The sequence below is a fragment of the Notamacropus eugenii genome, chromosome 6 (assembly GCF_028372415.1).
Source record: "Notamacropus eugenii isolate mMacEug1 chromosome 6, mMacEug1.pri_v2, whole genome shotgun sequence".
In the NCBI taxonomy this organism is placed as follows: domain Eukaryota; kingdom Metazoa; phylum Chordata; class Mammalia; order Diprotodontia; family Macropodidae; genus Notamacropus; species Notamacropus eugenii.
In genome coordinates this window covers 302021752-302040608 of record NC_092877.1, presented here as the reverse complement: position 1 = coordinate 302040608, position 18857 = coordinate 302021752, and the positions used below count along the sequence as shown (strand labels likewise).

Here is an 18857-nt window from a genome sequence, read left to right as displayed (position 1 = left end):
TCCAAAGGACTACATGTGAACTGTCTACAGGCTTTCATATGGAAACCAAGAAAGTAGAAACATGTTGAACCGTTAGAAGGCCTGGAGTTCAGATCAGCCTCAGACACTTGCCAGTTGTGTGACTATGGACAAGATACTTAATCTCTGACTGCCTCAGTTTCCTCCACTGTAAAATGAGGATAATAACAGCACCCATCTCTCAGGGTTGTTGTGAAGATCATATGAGATAATATTTATAAAGTGTTCAGTGTTTGCCACGTAATTGGTGCTTGATAAAAGCTTCTCTCTTTCCTTCCTTCCTTCCTTTCTTTCTTTATTTCTTCCTTCCTTCTTCCTTCCCTCCCTCCCTTCTTTCCTGCCTTCCACTCTCAGGATCAAAAATAAATCCCTTTGTTTTCATTTAAAGCCTTCCTTCCCTGCCACCTTAATCATACTTTATATCGTTTTCCTTCTTCATACTGTCTATAACCCAGCCAGTCTGGCTTCCAGGCTGTGCCTCATCCATGACAGTTTATCTTACATCTTCATGCCTTTGATCAAACAGTCTGCCATCTTTGGAGTGTACTTTTTCCTTTTTCCTTTTAGAATTTTCATTTCCCTTCAAAATTCTGTTCAAATAACATCTCCATAATGAGGCTTTTCCTCATCTCCAGTAGGCACTAGATTTCCCTCTTTGTAAATATATTGCGTGTGTGTGTGTGTGTGTGTATATAGATATATATAGTATATGCTTATATGTTTACAAATTGTTTCCTCTCGATGGACTATAACCTCTTTGAGGGTATTCTGCCTGAATATTCCCAGGATCTGCAGTGTTTGATAAATGTTTATTTGATCAAGTCTTTGCATCCCTAGGGCCTAGCTACGTGAACAGTTCAGTGCTATGAACATAGTTGGCCTTCAGTAAGCATACTGAATTTGAAAATAAGAATATAAAAAAATCAAACTGTGAAATGTTAACCTTGGAGTCATGAGCCTAAGTCCAAGAGAAGCTACACTTAAAACACCCAAACCAAAACAAAAAAAAATTGATCTTTAAAAAAACAAAACAAGTAAATATCTGAACAACAGATGAGGAAGGAAGCAAAATCTGTTAGCTAATGGTAACAGCTTTTGTGTCCTTTGTTGTTGAAAATGTGCCTGTAGCAGTAACTCCAATATGCTCAAAAAGATTCAGATGTAAAAGGCTATGCAAAACAAGTTGCTATTTTGCATGGAAGATAAAATCAAACACCTCCTTGGAAATTCTAATTTTAATAAAATTGTAGAGAAAAGAGAAACCTGGAGTTAGTGAGTCTCTGACAGAAATGGTTCAGAGTCCTGAGGTAGAGGTACGGAGAAGGGCAAGGCAGCCAAAAGAGGGTGGACATCACTATCCTTCCTCCAGCTCCCCCAAGAAGAGACTTATGGGTAACATGGATGGTGCAATATGAGCTTGGACAGCAATCTAGTTTCATATATATTTTTAGATAGCTTATGTTCAACCAACATTTAATAATTGTCTACTATGGGTAAGGCTCTAGAGATATGAAGTCAAAAAATGAAAAAATACTCATCCCTAAAGATTTTGTAGTTCCCTTAGAGAAGATACAGTGTGACATAAATAAATAAGAGTTGAGGATGGAGTACAGGCATTGAGAAGGCAGGGTCTGATAGCAGTACAGGGTAAAAGTGAGATGTGGGCAAGTGGTCTTGGAAAATATGAGGAGTGAGAAAAAAATTTCAGTTCAGGGAAATCAGTGAAGATATCTTCAAGGAAGTGGCTCCGAGCTGAACCTGGGAAGATGAGAAATTGAGATTTAAGCTTCATGGGGGCAGGGCTATTTCATTTTTGTCTCTGTGTAGGTACTAACACAAAGCCTTAGGTTTTACACTAAGCTCACACTAAAAGCCTTGGGTTTCATTCAGGTCTCATGAAATGATTGTTAGCCATGCCTCCTCTGTTCTATACTTAGAGAACTCATTTTTAAAAAAACACAAATGTAGGATTTAGCATTTGTATTTATTACCTAAGGCCAATAAAATTTTAGTTTCAGTCCCTTTCCCCCTGTCTCTGATATCTCAATGGATTCAATTTACCCTAGCCAGTGAAGATATTTTGGGATTCTGATACTCTCATTCCATTTGGTAGCTATTTCTTGGGTTCTGCAAATCTGAAAAGTATGTTATCTATGTTTTAATTCAAGTTTCCGATAAACCCAACTTTTGGAGTTTACTCCTTTGGAGTTAGGCTCATCCTTGTGCCTAAGTTAAATGCTCTCGTTGGTTTTCATTTCCTGGTAACAATCTTAGTACAGGGACTGCACAAAGGAGACAGATGTTAAATGTTCACTGATTGAAAAGTGAGTGCATTTCAGGCATGGGAGACAGCCACAATTAATGCATGGTGGTGGGAAGGAGTGAGTCAAGTTGTAAGACGGCCAGTTTGATTGGAAAACAGAGTGCTTGGGGATGTGGGGGGGACACATCATGAGGGAAATAAGGCTTGAAAAGTAGGCTGCAGTCATATTGTGGAAGAACATAACTTCTGAGGTTTTATTTTATTCCACAGGCAATTGATTTTGGGGCAAAAAGAAGAGGATTCCCTGGATATTACAGAGGCAAGAGAAAATAATTATGACTTCATATAGAGTTTTTAAAGCATCTTCCCAGTAATAGTTACCTTTATTATAGAGTATTTATGGCCATTATTTTCAGGATGCAGAAAGTCACAGTCCATAAACTCTTCTAATTCCTGGGATTATGTTGCATAAGAGGCTCAGAAAGCAGTATGACAAAGAGATAGGAAGAGTGTATAGGATCACAGGAAAACAAAATCTCCTGAGAGATCTGGCTAATTTGGACAGATTGGAAGCCAGCAGGATCAGAGAATGTCACAGGGCCTCTAGGGGAAAAGCCATTGGATGTCTTTGCAAGGGGATCCATCTCCAAAAGCAGGTTCCTAGAGTGGAATACTGGAAAAGACATTCACTAGGCATTTAAAAAAAAGAGAGAGGGAAGGCTGCTGGTGTCAGTGGTAACAGTAAAGCTGATTAGCTGTAGTGGACACAGGTTTGCAGCAATAGATACCCGTTCATTTGAACAGAGGTGGCATGATGTTTACCTACTTCACTGCCTCTAACTTAAATGCAGGATTTTCAGAGGATGCCTATTTGTTTCATAGTTTTTCTTCACCCTTATCTCTTTTGCCCTGGGAGGATACTGTGGCTGACATAATAATAAGAATAATAAAACGATAGCTATTATTTATATAATATTTTAAGGTTTACAGCACAGAAAGCATATCATTAAACCTGAGGTTTCTTGAACAGAGCAGACCTTGTTATCTGGAGTTGAAGTCCTTTCTAACGACTCCCTAAGCAGGATTTCTGCCAACGTTCTTCCTCTGACAAGGGTACCATCAAGATCTCCTGTCAACTGAGGTAGGAGCATCAACGCCACAACTTAAACATTTAGCTCTTTCCCACTGCCAAAAGGCCAGAGCCAAGTCAGAATACAGACGAATTTAACCAAAGATGTTGGTTTTCCAAGGCAAATGAAATGAGCACATTCCACCAGCATTGAAATGAAGTGACATTAATTTCCTTTGCTAGGAAAGACTGTACCTCAACATGGCACCAAACCCTTTCTTCTTAACTTTTTTCTCAGGATCTTCATTCTCTTCTTTTCGTTTTTTCTCCTTGTCTTTCAATTTGCCCTTTTCCTTTTTCTTTTCCTTGTCTTTCTTCTTTTTGTTCTTGGCCTTATTTTCTATATCCACTGGTGCAGGGTTCCCCTGAGGGTTAGATTCACAATTCAGAGCTCCTTGACCAGAGTGAGAGCTCTTATCAGACATACCGTCTGCACAGCAAAAAAAAAAGAAAAAGGAAAGAAAAAAGAAAAATCAATACAAATGGTTAGGGGCCATTTATGGTTAGTAAAAAATTTAAAATGCATAATACAGAACAATTAAAAGAGAAGCATTACAGAATTCTCCCATTTCATGGGGCTACTTGCAAACTTTTAAGACAGATTGACTCAAATCTGGTTACTTCAAGCAAGGCTTGTTGTGAGATAGAGCACTATTAGAGTGGCTTATTTGCTAGTATGAAAGGCCTGACATGTGATAAAACACTAATCTCTCTGAAAGCTGGCTTGTTAACCTTCATCAGTTCAGAAAGCCCACATGCTGGGAAGCAAACAGTGCGAGTTTATTTCAAGAAGAGGTTTTGAGTACTAATATAACCTAACTGTCTCTACCCAATTAATGCAGTCAGTCCTTGGGATGGTGCTGTTTCTAATGACTTGAAAAAAGAATGTCAGGCTAAGCATCCTTAGTGTTCCTACCCTAAGGATAAATGACAGGGAGTCCTTGTGGGAAAGTGAGGGAGAACATTTTCCCCTTATAGTTTGTACTGAAAAATAAATTGCAATTTGGGTTATCCAATCCAATGTTCTCTGAGCCAAAGGGCAAAAAGATCAGGAAAATTAATTACTTTTAATATTAGAATTATAATTACAAGATTTGAAACATTTTCCTCTGTAGTTCAGTACTCATCCTTCTCCACAATTCCTAGATTGTCATGAAATAAAGAAATGGTTTAAGAAAGTACAGTGACTTACCCTCCTCTAAGTCTTCAGGTCCATCATAAGATTTGTCAATAGCTGCTCTAAAGCTCTCATTACACCCTCTCCCACGCACCATATGAGGTCGAGGTCTATGGAAAGGAAGATCATTTTTCCTGACTTCAGCTACTGCTGTCTGCAAACTCTCCAGGGAACTGGATTTTTTCAAACCCAAAGTAGGGCCAAAATCTTTGCCAGTAGGTTCTGGAAAAGAAAGAGTTAAAGTACGTAGAGTATAGATCTATGTACACACATAGATATAATGCATGCATATGCTTCCCCACAATCTCAGTCAATGTGTCTTTTCAGATTGTAAAACTTTCCCACCTTTATAAGGCTGATCTCCCAAAAGATACTCTATGTCCCCTCTCAGGAAAAACCTTTCATAAAGTCTTACTCCAATGACCTTCCTGTGGTGAGGAAGGTGATTCTGGGTTCTGGAAATCTATACCCATGAAATGAAATGTCTGGCTTGCTCTACCATGCTGAAAAGGCTGGAAAGACTGTCTTCTTTCCATGGACCAGTCTAGCTAGTCAGAGAAAGATTCATCATCAGTAGGTTTAGGCAAGTAAATCATGAAAAAAAGAAGAATATCTTTGGGTGTAACTCCATTCCCCTTTTGTGGTTTCAGTATCACAGCGGAAGTAAAGGAAGTAGAGGGCACTAAGAAATAACTATAGACCCTCAGGAAACACTAATTTAGTTGTTGGTACTCTAAATATGATCATCTTGTCCTGTGGATTAGGGAATATACTACTGGAAGATCAGAATTGGAGCACTCTTGACACTCTTGCTATAAACAGATCTGTACCAGAAGGAAGTTGCAGCTAAATGACAGGATGGACTACAGGTTCTACTGGGAGAGACAAATAAAGAGTTGTTTTTAACTTGTGTCCAAGGCAACAAGAAACACCATTTACTGAGATGTTTATTTCTTATTGCAGTGCTTAGGAAATACTTTGGAAAAAAATTTGAAAAAAAAAAAACAACCCCTGAAAATAATGCAACTTATGGACCATCATTTGTTGGAAAGATTAAAGAAAGGTTGAAGAGACAGAGAATTTCTACAAAGAACTTAATAGGAACTTTCCCCTATATAGATGCATATATATGTATATATATGCATATACAAATAGTATTTACAAATACTTTCATAGTCAGTGATTTTAATGTGAAAATGGAAATAGGCTTGGATGGTGAAAGGGTGGTTGGAAAATATGCCTGAGCAGCAAGAGGTAAGAGGCTGAAGACCAGTGGTACTTATGCCCTGCAGCCTTATGCCTAGACATGATGAATCCTTCCTTGAAACAGAGAATTAGAAGGTAACAGGAATGATGAACACTAAATATCATTGTAAAAATTAATTGACTATATTTTAACAAACAAGAAGTGACTCATCAATGATGTGGGAGTTATTCTCAAATCTGATATACCATTCTTTTCCAATCAAGTCATTGATAAGTTAAAGTCAAAGATCAAAATTAATTAAAAGCTAGAATAACAAATAAAAATGAGATGTAGCATGAAATTTTAAATTCCAATATGAACTGTACAACCAAGTTATTGACATAAAAAGGATATGAACCAAAGAACAGCAATCAGTATGATTACATGATTTCCTTGAGAAATTTAACCAATGTAAAATCAACGGCTGTAACAAGGGAAGAAGGAACAAAGAGGACTTACATTTGACTTATCGGCCATGTGGAGATGAATGGCAATTAAGGATTTAAAATATTAACTCATTTATAAAATGTTAGGGAGAAGAATGATGAAGATATGAGTCATGTTACCCTACAAACCAAAAAGAAGCAATAAAACGAAAAACAAGCCTATAGAAAATCTGGCAAGAAACCCAGTGAAGCCAAGTCATTCTGAAATTCAAAGTAACACAATGAAGATAAAAAAGATGGAAAAGAACTATAAAATGCTTTTTACAGCAAATATAAATATGTTCACCATCTAGGGCAGTACTATAGTCATCACAGCTAGACAGAGCAGGCAGGCCAAGGTGCAGTTTCATCGGAAGCTCAGATTTTTAGTTTCTTGGAAATAAAACAATGCTTAGTCAGGTGGTTGAGTTCCATTGTAACATGGAGGATCAAAAATTTGTGACCTCAGCCAAGTCTTTATACCTCTTTGGGCCTCAATTTTCCCATCTCTAAAATGAGGACATGGGACATGATTATCTAAAAAAATTGCAGTGTGAAAATTTCATGATATTATGATCCTGTACAATTTCAAAAGTACCTACAAAGAGTAAGTTTATACTTCATACAATATGCTTCAAGGCAAAACCATACTATTTTTTAGCTTTTGGTATCCCCATTTTTCTTCTTCAGGAAATGCCCAAAAAGGAACATCAATTTAAAGAACCCTCCATGTGAAATTCTATGAACATAATACAGTGATGAGTGCAAATTGAGACCTAACAATTCTACTATTTAACCAATCAAGGGAAATATTATAGTTCTGATTTTTTTTTTTTAATTCATAAGCAAGAAAAAATTCAGGAGTAACTGAAATGGAGGAAGATTCTTTTTTAGAAGTAAAACAAAAGACTATAGATCTGGGATATTGAAGCAACAGTAAAGACTTCAAGAACCTACAGAAAAGAATTCCCATCATCAACCCCTAGGGACATTTTGTTTTTGGAGGGAGAATGTAGATTAAAGAATACCTTTAAAAACTCTTGGTTACTATGTCAACAGAAATAATTCTTTTGTCTATTAATTATTATTCAGTAAATTATAAAATTGCCAAAAGAATGAGCATCCACAGTCAAATGAATTCTAAAGAATACAAAAGTAGATAAATCATTCAAGATATATGTCATGTCTTATAAAAAAGGATTATATGTACCTCTGGTATACCTCTATATTTTATAATATCAGAAACATGGACATATGTAATAGATATTTATTAACCAAGGCACATGGAAAGTATTAACAAATGTTTTTTGGAACTATATGAATAAAACTACAAAAAACTCTTTGCAGAAATATAAATCTAAATAAATAGAAAAATATTAACTGTTAAAGGCTGTCAATATACTACAAATGACAATGCTACTTAAACTCATTTACTTATTCACTATCTTACTAATCAAAATATCAAGTTATACTTAATTGACTAGAAAAAATAATAACCAAATTCAAGGAAAGGAACAAAAGGTCAAGAAACTCAAGGGAAATAATGAAAAGTGAAGAAAGGGATAGGGCTTCAGCAATACTAGATCTCAAAGTACCTAATTTTCAAAACAATTAGGTACTGATAAAAAAGAAAGATTGATCAATGGAATAATATATGAATCCTAATGAACCAAGTAGTCTAGTGTCTGATAAACCCACAGTCCCCTGATACTGGAAGGACTCACTTCAACAAAAAAGTTTGGGAAATCTGGAAAGCAGTCTGGAAGAAATTATGTTAGAGCAATATCTCATATCATATTCCAAGATTAACTCCAAATGGTACATGACTTAGGAATAAAAGGTTATATCATAAATAAATTAGACAACCATCTTTTGGATTTATGGGAGGGGGGGAGTTTAGGAAAATCACTCTAGGAGTGAATAGAGGAACAGAGAAGATCACAACAGAAGATAAAATATACAATTCTGATTACATTATTCAATTTAAAAGTTTTTGCATAAACAAAATCAATGCATATAAAACAAGAACAGAATCATTGGAAAATAATCTTTTCATATATATGTATATGTATACATATATACATATGTGTATATATGTACACACACACACACACACACACACACATATATATATATATATATATATATATATATATATATATATATATATATATATATATATAAAGAATGAATTTAAAGTTAAAAGAACAAGAGCCATCCCCCAATATACAAATGGTGCAAAGGAGTTTTTAAAGAATAAATCCAAGCTATCAATGACCATATGAAAAAGTGCTCTCCAAATCACTGATAATTAGAGATGCAAATGTAAATAATTGAATTTCCACCCCATACCATGAAAACGGCAAATAGAAAAATGACAAATATTGGAGTAGCTATAAGAAAACAGGCATACTAATTCACTATTAGTGGAGCTGTAAATTAGTACAGACATTTTGGAAAGCAATGTAAAGTTCTGACCAAAAAAGTCACTAAATTGGGAAATGATGAAAGTGATGGTTTCAGAGAAACCTGGGAAGGCATTGTTTTAACTGATGCAGAATGAAGGAATAGAATCCAGAGAACAATGTGTACAATAACAAAAAAGGAAAGGAAAACAATTGTTAAGACTTAAGATTCCTGATCAACATAATGACAATTCATCATTCTAGATTAGTAATAATCAAGCAGATACAACTGAAGAATTGTAGTTGACTCAAGATACAGATTAAGAGATATACTGTTGGACATGACCAATATGGAAATTTATTTTTTTGACTATTTAAATTTCCTCCAAGGATTTGGCTTTCCCTTTCATTCTGGTGGGTCTACCTGCTTCAACTTTCTCCCCCCACCTCCAATTCATTTTTCATTCAAAATCACAAAAGTGATTTTCCTAAAGTGCAGATCCAACCACATCACCTCCATACTCAAACTCCAGTGGTTTCCTGTCACCTTCAGAATCAAATACAAAACCCTCTGTTTGGCATCCAAAACCCTATATAAATCAGCCCCCTTCTGCCTTTCCTGTCTTCTTATACCTTACCCCCAGACATATACTCTGTTCTAGTGACCCTGGCATCCTTGCTGTTCAGTGAACAAGACATTACATCTCTTAGCTACAGGCATTTTCTCATTTGTTCTCCATGCCTGGAATCCTCTTACTCCTCATCTCCACCTACTGGCTTTCTTGGCTTCCTTTAAGTCCCACCTAAAACCCCAGCTTTTACAGGGAGTCTTTCTCAACAACTCTTAATTCTAGTGCCTTCCCCCTTTTAATTATTTACTATTTATTTTGTAAATAAATTGTTTGCACATATTTGTTTGCTTGTTGACCCCATTACCCCATTTGATTATAATTTGAATTTTCAGAGGGGTGGAGCCAAGGTGGCAGAGAAAAAGCAGGGACTTGCTTTAGTTCCTTCCCAAAGCCCTCCAAATACCTGTAAAAATGACTCTAAACAAATTCTAGAGCTACAGAACCCTCAAAATGACAGAGTAAAATGAATCTCCAGCCCAAGACAACCTGGAAAGTCAACAGTAAGTATACATCGCACCAGGCAGGAAATGGAGCACAGTCTGGTGTGGGTCACAACAACACAGCCAGAGCAGGCCTGGAGGCTGGGAGAAGGGTATGGGGGAAGGGGGAGGGGAATTAATCACTGGCAGCTGTGGCAGTTTTCAGACTTCTCAAATCACCAACACCAAAGACAGCATAGAAGGTCAATGGGAAAATTCTGTGGGACCTGGGTGAAAGAGGAGTGCCTGGTCTGACCTGAGTCAGCCCCAGCCCTGGGGCAGTGGGGGGTGGTAGTGGTGGTGGCAGTGGCAGTGGCAGTGGTGGCAGTAGCAGTAGCAACAGCATCAGAAGCAAAAGAGGCTGGTTCCAGAGCTCTGTGTCCACAGATGGTGGGGGATCCAGTGGCTGATATAAAACCCCTGAAGCCTGGCATAAGCTACACCCACCCCCACCCTCACCCCCCACCCACCCCCAGAAGCAGAATGCTACCTTAACAGAAAGTTAGAAAGTCAAGTATTTGACTGGGAAGATGAGTAAATAGCATAAAAAAACTCAGACTATAAAATCTAACTTTGGTGTCAAAGAGGATCAAAACATACAACCAGAAGAAAACAATAAAGTCAAAGCTCCTACATGAAAAACCTTCAAGAAAAATATGAATTGTTCATAGGCCATGACTTTGAAAATCAAGTAAGAGAAGTAGAGGAAAAATTAGGAAGATAAATAAAAGTGACGTAAGAAAATCATGAAAAACAAGTCAATAGCTTGCTAAAGGAGACCCCAAAAATATTGAAGAAAATAACACCTTAAAAAACTAACCCAAATGGCAAAAAAGATTCAAAAAGCTGAGGAGAAAAAAGCCTTAAATAGCAGAATTGGTCAAATGGAAAAGGAGGTCCAAAAGCTCACTAAAGAAAATAATTCCTTAAAATTTGGAATGGAGCAAATGGAAGCTAATGACTTTATGAGAAATCCAGAAATTATAAAATAGAACCAAAGGAATGAAAAATAGAAGGCAGTGTGAAATATCTCATTGGAAAAACCAATAACCTGGGAAACAGATCCAGGAGAGATAATTTAAAAATTAATGGCCTACCTGAAAGCCATGATAAAAAAAAAATAGCCTAAACAACATCCTTCAAGAAATTATAAAAACAAACAAACAAACAAAAAACCTCTCCTGAAATTCTAAACCCAGAGGGTAAAATAGAAATTGAAAGAATCTACTGATCTTCCTTGGAAAGAGATCTCAAAAAGAAAACTCCTAGGAATATTGTAGCCAAATTGCAGTGTTCCCAGGTCAAAGAGAAAATAGATTATGAGCTTGTGGAGGGCAGGGATTATCTCTTGCCTTGTTTTGTATCCTAAGAGTTTAGGACAGTGCCTGGCACATAGAGCTTAATATATATTTACTGACTAAGTCCCAAAGGGAGAGATGAGAAGAGAGTGTATAATATAGAGTATCAAAAAAAGAGAAAGACAAAAGAAAATAAAGTGGAACATTAAGATATCTTTTTAAAATGCACATAAGGGAACAGAGAGCCAGTTAAGCAAGGTAGCTCTGAAACCTACAGGTTGACTTTATTATACAGTAATATATGTATGTATATATATATATACACACCTTGTTTCATATTAATACTTTTCTTCTGTTCTGCTAAGTACTTGTAAATGCCTATTTTATTTAGTGTTTACTAATAACAGAATCAAAATAAATAAATTTTAAAAAGAAATGCTTGTTGATTAAGTACTTGCTATGCACAAGGCACTAAGGATCACAAGTATTAAATAGTGAGGGCTTACTATGCTACAGGTGCTATATGCTAGGATGTAGCATAAGAAGAAAAACAAAGTTCTTACCTTCAAGAAGTTTATAATCTAATAAGGAAGTTATGAGATGCATGCAGATATGTACTCTTTATAAGAGTAATGCCCTCATAATTGACAGAATAAGAAGCTAACTGTTCTATACAATGCACTATCCAATTGTGACGCTGCACTTCTCTTGGTTTTCCTCTTTCCTCTCAGTCTCCTTTGCTGATTTTTCATGCATCTCCTATTTCTTCATGTTGGTGTCCCTCAAAGTTCTGTCCTGGAACATTTCCTCCTTCTTCTACATTCTCACCCTTGATGCTTTTTTCGGCTCCCATTGGTGTAAATATAAGAAGACTGTTACCCTAAAAAACTTGTTTGTCCTCCAGACTCCCCCATTTATTTTGAAGACGGCACCATCCTTCTAGGTTTACAATCCCAAAGTCATTCTCAACTCTTTCACTCACCCCTCATATTTAATTACTTGCTGTTACTTAGCTTTTAAGTTAGCTACGCAATAAGTCACAGGGACCAAATAGTTCCAGGACCTTGAAAGCTATACCAGGAAAGTTCTACTAATGGGAAGTGAACTAAATTTAAAGGTCATACTGAAATTCAGCTAAGATCACATATTGTCTGTCATTTCAAGACATCATTCTCTGTTATACAAAAGCTCCTAAGAGAATGTAAATGCAATAGAATTCAAAGATTATATTAAATTTAACAGAAGTTTAGGGTTAAATTCCAAGAGCAAACTTGGGGGGAGGGGGCGGTATAGCCTACAGGCTAAAGACACAGAATGTAATGGATTATCATACTCAAAAATTCCTCCCCACCTTCATCATCAGGCTTTTGCAATTTAGGGCAGAGACAGCTTTGGGCATCTTACCCACATACGAGAAGGATGAGTTTCATAGTAGGATATTTCAGTACTCTAAATTCATTTCTAGCATAGTCAACACAAATTCCATTTTTTTCTGCTTTCCTACCAAAATAGAAATCTCTGTCAAAATACAATGTTACTAAAACACCAATTAACCAAATTGCACCCTAGAAGCCTTCTGCAAATGCAGACACCCTGCAAATAAAATGTGTTTTCGCTCTTGACTGTAGATAACACATAATAGAATCAGCTAATCTCATCCAGCTATCTGGTGCAGTGGAAAAATTTTTGGCTCTTAAATGAGAGACCTGGGTCCAATCCATGGTCTAACATCTATTACCTTTATCACTTCGGGCAAGTCATTTTACTTCTTTTGGACTCAAGTTGCTCATCTGTAAAATTACAACGTTGGAGTAGAGGGCTTTTCAGGTCTTTTTCAGCTCTGTATCTGTGATCTGAACATCAATATTCTACACATAAATTCATATCAGCTGCAAACCCTGCCTACCTGTATTAGCTCTCTCTCCTCTACCAAAGTAGCAGTTTTAGTTTGTGGATTAAATATTGGTCCTTTGACATGAAAGGTCCCTTAAAGATATTAATTATTATATGACACTTTTTATCAGTCCTGTTACCTCCTAGCTTTCCAGCATGACATCTCTATTATCAAAGATATCCACTTAAAGACTAAGGTTCATATTTCTGGCTTGATCAAAGGGAATCATTTCTATGGTAGGCAGCTGCTCCTCTACCAAATCCTACTTTCCCTTGAAAAGCAAATGAGTCTGCCTTGCAGCAATGTGAAGCTCCCTTTAAAATGCATGTACAATTCAATTCAACACTTATTAAATGCCAACTACATGCAAGATACTGGGGATACAAAACCCTAAATGAAAGAGACCTTGTCTTCAACAAGTTCACAATCTACTGAAATGTAGAATATGTAACCCAACTCTCGTATTATTTGTCCCTCTCTTCACTTTATGGAGTTGTAAAGCATTCTTCCAGTGGAGAAACAAGAGGGAAAGTGACAAAATTTGGTTATCAGAGAAGTCTCATGGTTAAAGTTAGAGAGAGATGCTGGTACAGAATAGCTTCTCAACGCCAAGGTGAACTGTTGGGTCCAGTCTACCTGCTCCATGAGTTAGCTGCTGTAAGAAGAGGCCAGAGGTCTCTACCAATGACATTACAGTCAAGATTAAAAAAAAAAAACCACAACAAAACGGCTATGACAGTTTTTGTCTTTGTCCAAGCCCATATCTCTATACCACAGGAGCCAATAACCCAAATCCTTTCTCTCGTGTGCCCAGAGTTCTTGCAAAATTCATGAATCTTCTTCTGGTGGCTATTCCTGCTTGGAACTATGAATCAAATATTCAGTGGAAATTGTTCTGTACCTACTTAGAGAGGGTCCAGGTTAAGTAGAGAATTAAACAAACTCAAATTTTGTTATTTGTGGAACTCCTGTATTCAAATCTAATCCTGTACTATCTGGAAGATTTTTGGGTCCAAGAGAGCAGCAAGTGCAGAATGACTTGGTAGCTTCTTGGTTTCTACCATATGTTGTTTTATTTTTGTTGTTGAGTCATTTTCGTTGTTTCTGATTTGTCATTATTCCATTTGGGGTTTTCTTTTATTATTATTATTACTAATTTATTAGTTTTCAGTTTTCTACAATAATTTCCATAAGTCTTAGATTTTTCTCCCCCTCCCTCCCTGGGATGGCATGTAATCTTATATGGGTTCTACACATACGTTCTTATTAAACACATTTTCACATTAGTCATCCTGCATAAAAGAATTAAAATGAATGGGAGAGACTATGAGAAAAACCTAAACATAACAAAACACAAGAGAAATAATTCTGCATTCTAATTCTGTAGTTCTTTTTCTGGATGTGGATGGTATTTTGCCTCAAGAGTCCATTGGGAATGCCTTGCTGTGATGGGCTAAGTTTACTAGAAAAAAATTCCTTGCGCACTGTGGTTGTTACTGTGTACGATGATCTCCTGGTTCAACATCAGTTCATATAAGTCCTTCCAGGCCTCTCTGAAGTCTTGCTATTCATCATTTCTTATAGCACAATAGTATTCTATTACATTCATATACTACAACTTGTATAGACATTCCCCAATTGATGGGCATCACCTCGATTTTCATTTCTTGGCCATCACAAAGAGAGCTGCTATAAATATTCTGGTACACCTGGGACCCTTTCCCATTTTTATGATTTATTTGGGATACAGTCCAAGAAGCGATATTGCTGGGTCAAAGGGTATGCACATTTTTGTAGCCCTTTGGGCATAGTTCCAAAATGCTCTCCAGAATGGTTGGTTTACCTCACAACTCCACTAACAATGAATTAGTATTCCAACTCTACTACATCTTCTCCAACATTTATCATCTTCCTGTTTTGTCATGTCAGCCAGTCTGGTAGGTGTGATGTGGTACCTCAAAGTTGTTTTGATTTGCATCTTTCTAATCAATAATGATTTAGAGCATTTTTTCATATGATTATAGATAGCTTCAATTTCTTCCTCTGAAAACTGGCTGTCCATATCCTTTGATCATTTATCAGTTGGGGAATGACTTGTATTCTTGTACATTTGACTCAGTTCTTTATATATTTTAGAAACGAGGTCTTTATCACAGACATTAGTTGCAAAAATTATTTCCCAGTTTTCTGCTTCCCTCCTAATCTTGGTTGCATTGGGTTTGTTTGTGCAAAACCTTTTCAATTTAATGTAATAAAGATTACACATTTTGAACTTCATAACGTTCTCTATCTCTTGTTTGGTCATAAATTTCTCCATTCTCCATAAATCTGACAAATACACTATTCCTTGCTCCCTTAATTTGTTTATATTATCAGTCTTTATACTTAGATAAGTATCCATTTGAACTTTATTTTTGTGTATAATGTCAGGCATTGGTCTATGCCCAGTTTCTGCCACATGGTTATCTAGTTTTGCCAGCAGTTTTTGTCAACAGTGAGTTATTAACCCAGAAGCTGGGGTCCTTGGGTTTATCAAACAGTAGATTGTGATATTCATTGACTACTGTGTCTTGAGTACCTAACTTATTCCACTGGTCTATCCTTCTGTTTCTTAGCTGGTACCAAGTGGTTTTGATTTGGGGTTTTCTTGACAAACATACTGGAGTAGTTTGCCATTTCCTTCTCCAGTTCATTTTACAGATGAGGAAACTGAGGCAAATAGGGTTAAGTGACTTTCTCAGGATCACACAGCTAGTGTGTGAAGCTAGATTTGAATTCATGATGTTGGGTCTTCCTGACCAGATTAGGTGCTCTATCCACTGCACCACTTTACTAGATACCATTGATGTGTTTGTTGATGTTCTGCCAAGATTAAAGGAACTGTGTGCAGTTATACATGTTTGACTCTATAGAGAATTAACACCATTAATGCCAGGTCATGTGACTAGACTCGGGGAAACCCAGCAAATTCAAGGACGCATAGGCGCTTGCCACAGGGCAGGGTTTAAATGATTATTTCTGATTGGCTAAATCCGTATATCCCTAAATCAGGGGTGAGGGGGATTGGGAGGGGTTCTTAAACTTTTTTGTGTCATGGGCCTTTTTTGGTAGTCTAGTGAAGTCTATGGACCCTTCTTAGAGCAGTGGTCTTAAATGCATAAAGTAAAGTATCTAGAATTACAAAAGAAACTAATTATACTGAAATGTAGTTATCAAATTAAACAAAATAAACCAAGTTCACAGACCACAGATGAGGAATCCCCTGCCCTAAATGGAGAATTAATGCTGTTCCATAGAGAGACAAGAGTTAAGGGATAAAAAGTCATTGAGTCCCATCAAGAACTTGGCCCTTATGCAAAACTTCTAACTAAACAGGGTAGGTGTATATAACTGCTGTGCCGGGAGACCTCCCAATTTCAGGTCCTTTGGTGATCCTTCTGGGATCTTATCAAGATAGTGTTTAGCAATTCCACTTGGTGATTAAAAAAATACAACATGACCAATGGAGGAAAGAAAAATATGGTACCAAACCCCTTCCTCTCTCCCCTATTCTCCCAAAGTTCTTTGGATCAAGTCTAAAAATAGCTCTCCTTTTTAGGGACAGTAATAGAGGATCAATATTTAATATTATAATAGAGGCATCTAAACCATCTTTCCAGATTATTGAATGAAGTCCCTTGGATATAGTCAAGTACTTATCCAAACTGATCAAGCCCCCTAACCTTTCCTTGTCCTCTCTGTATCCAGTTCTCCTTTCAGGGTGATTCTTAGGCTCAGAAAGGATGAATGCAGCAGGAAGAAAGAAAGGATTACCTGCCTTGCAATGATTCCCACTGTTGCCATATCCTGGCCACAAATCTAGATAAATTCTGCCACTTGTACAGTTATTTGAAAATTGGGTTCAGGGATAAGACAAGAGGAGCAGAGACAACTTTGGCCTACAAGCCAAGTCTCCATAAAGCCATTTCATCCTTTAATGGTATAGCACTCCTATCCCTCTGCTCCAAACTTTGATTTTCATTTTTTGTACAATTGTGTATAAAATTTGAGTTTTACTATTTATTTTCCACCCTTCATAGCTCTTTAGCTGGGCAACCATGTAAGGGTTTCATTATAATGTTCAAAACAGAACTAAGTATTTAATTCATCTAACACACCACCATTGTACCATGTCTAAAACATGAGGAGGAGGGTTTACCTAGCAGAATTCATTTTATTTGATCCATTCTGATATTCTTAAATGGAATTACCCTCTGCCTAAAATGGTGTGAAAGTACTAAGTGTGCTACTTTTTAATAAAAAATGAAAGTGAAATGCATCTGATTATTTCTTATACTTTTAAAATCAAGGTATATCCATTTATGCAACCATATATACAGGTTATTCTTAGGAAGATTAATAGCAGCATCTTAGTTGCCCTTCCCTTTAGGCTATAATCATTTAATTAGTCTGGGATTTCATCGGCAATGTTTGAACTTCCCACTCCAGCATTAAAATCTCCCAATAAAAGAATGCCTTAATCCAGAAGAGAAGTAATTGGATCTTCCATTATTGATGAAAGTGCTACCAATACATCCTTATTAAAAAAAAAAGGAATGATTTTAGGGAAGGTGTTCGTTTAGCCAAAAGCATGGGAAGTGTACCCTTCCAGCTACAGCTTCATGATTAACATATTTTTGTTATAAATTAATATTAACATATTAATTCACACATTTCAATACTATGCAGAGGATCTCAAGAAACCTGATAAAAATAATTATGTTTTAAAACACCCACACACACATGAGAGAAGAAAAGTGTTATTACAGCCTTTCTGCCCAACAGAAAAAACCAAGGGTCCAAAAGATTGCATGACTTTCTCAGGGTCACAGAGTGAAGCAGTGCAAGGCTGGGAATGAATCAAAATGCCCAGGTTTCATTTCCAATTCTGCCTTGTCTTATTGTGTGCAATGAACTTGGGCAAACACAATAAAAATGCTTGACTTGTTTCATGGGGAGTTGTGATGTGAAATTAATAGATAGAGTGCTTTAAGACTCTTTGAATGAAAAATTATTATAAACGCCAAGCAGGAAGCCACAACAGTATTTTCTTCACCAACAACTCTCCCTTTGGTTTTCCATTTTAGATTATACTTACTGAAAAATTTGTATATTTGATTTTTTTTTTAGTAGACTCCCTAGAGGCAAAAAGTCTCATGTGCTTTAACAGATATCATAGCAAATCCATTAGCTTAGAAAAAAATCCTCATAATATCCAAATGTATAATTTTCCAAATTACATTATCTGTGTTAACTGTGTCTATAATGGTCCTAATTACCTCCTTTCCTATCTCAGTATTCCAAATATTGATCATCATCCCTTGCTTATCACAGTGCCCTGTTTCCTATTCATTATTGGAGGGCAAAATGTAATCTGGTCTGTACATTATCTGCTCTCGTTTGAGCTTAAGCTCCTTTCATGGCAATTTAAAAATCTCCAGTCCTAAGAATTCATACACAACTCCAATGGTCTCTATAACCTCTTGAAAATCGTGCCAATTGTTTTAATACGGATATGAGCCTCACAGACAAGCAGAATGTTAAAGCTTCAAGGATTTCAGCAGTTAATCCATAATTTCAGTTTGTAGCTTTGGAAACTGATGCCCAGATACTTGCCCAAGACCATACAGCAAGGTAATAGCAGAAAAGGAACCAGAAGCCTAGTGTCCTGAACCCCACTCCACTGCTTATAAGACTCAATTCTCTTTCTTACCTATTTTACTGAAGAGTTTTTAACTCTCTTATCTTTCTTGTCAACTCAAGTTAGAAGCGTGATGTCATATTTGACTCTTTTATACTATTCACACACCTTCCTACTTCTTAAACCACAAATTCACTGTCCTAAATTCAAC

At 36.5% G+C, this 18857-nt stretch overlaps 1 protein-coding gene across 13 annotated transcripts in view; it reads right to left on the bottom strand.

Moving 5' to 3' along the window:
* The window catches only part of PARD3B (par-3 family cell polarity regulator beta), a 1282024-nt gene that overhangs the window by 339083 nt on the left and 924084 nt on the right, over positions 1-18857 (bottom strand). For all 13 annotated transcript variants that reach the window (XM_072620099.1, XM_072620101.1, XM_072620095.1 and 10 more), the window contains 2 exons: positions 4603-4809; positions 3606-3840 (listed from right to left, as the gene is read on the bottom strand). In XM_072620099.1, the coding sequence (XP_072476200.1) occupies positions 3606-3840; positions 4603-4809 (442 nt within the window). The remainder of the gene's footprint in view (positions 1-3605; positions 3841-4602; positions 4810-18857) is intronic.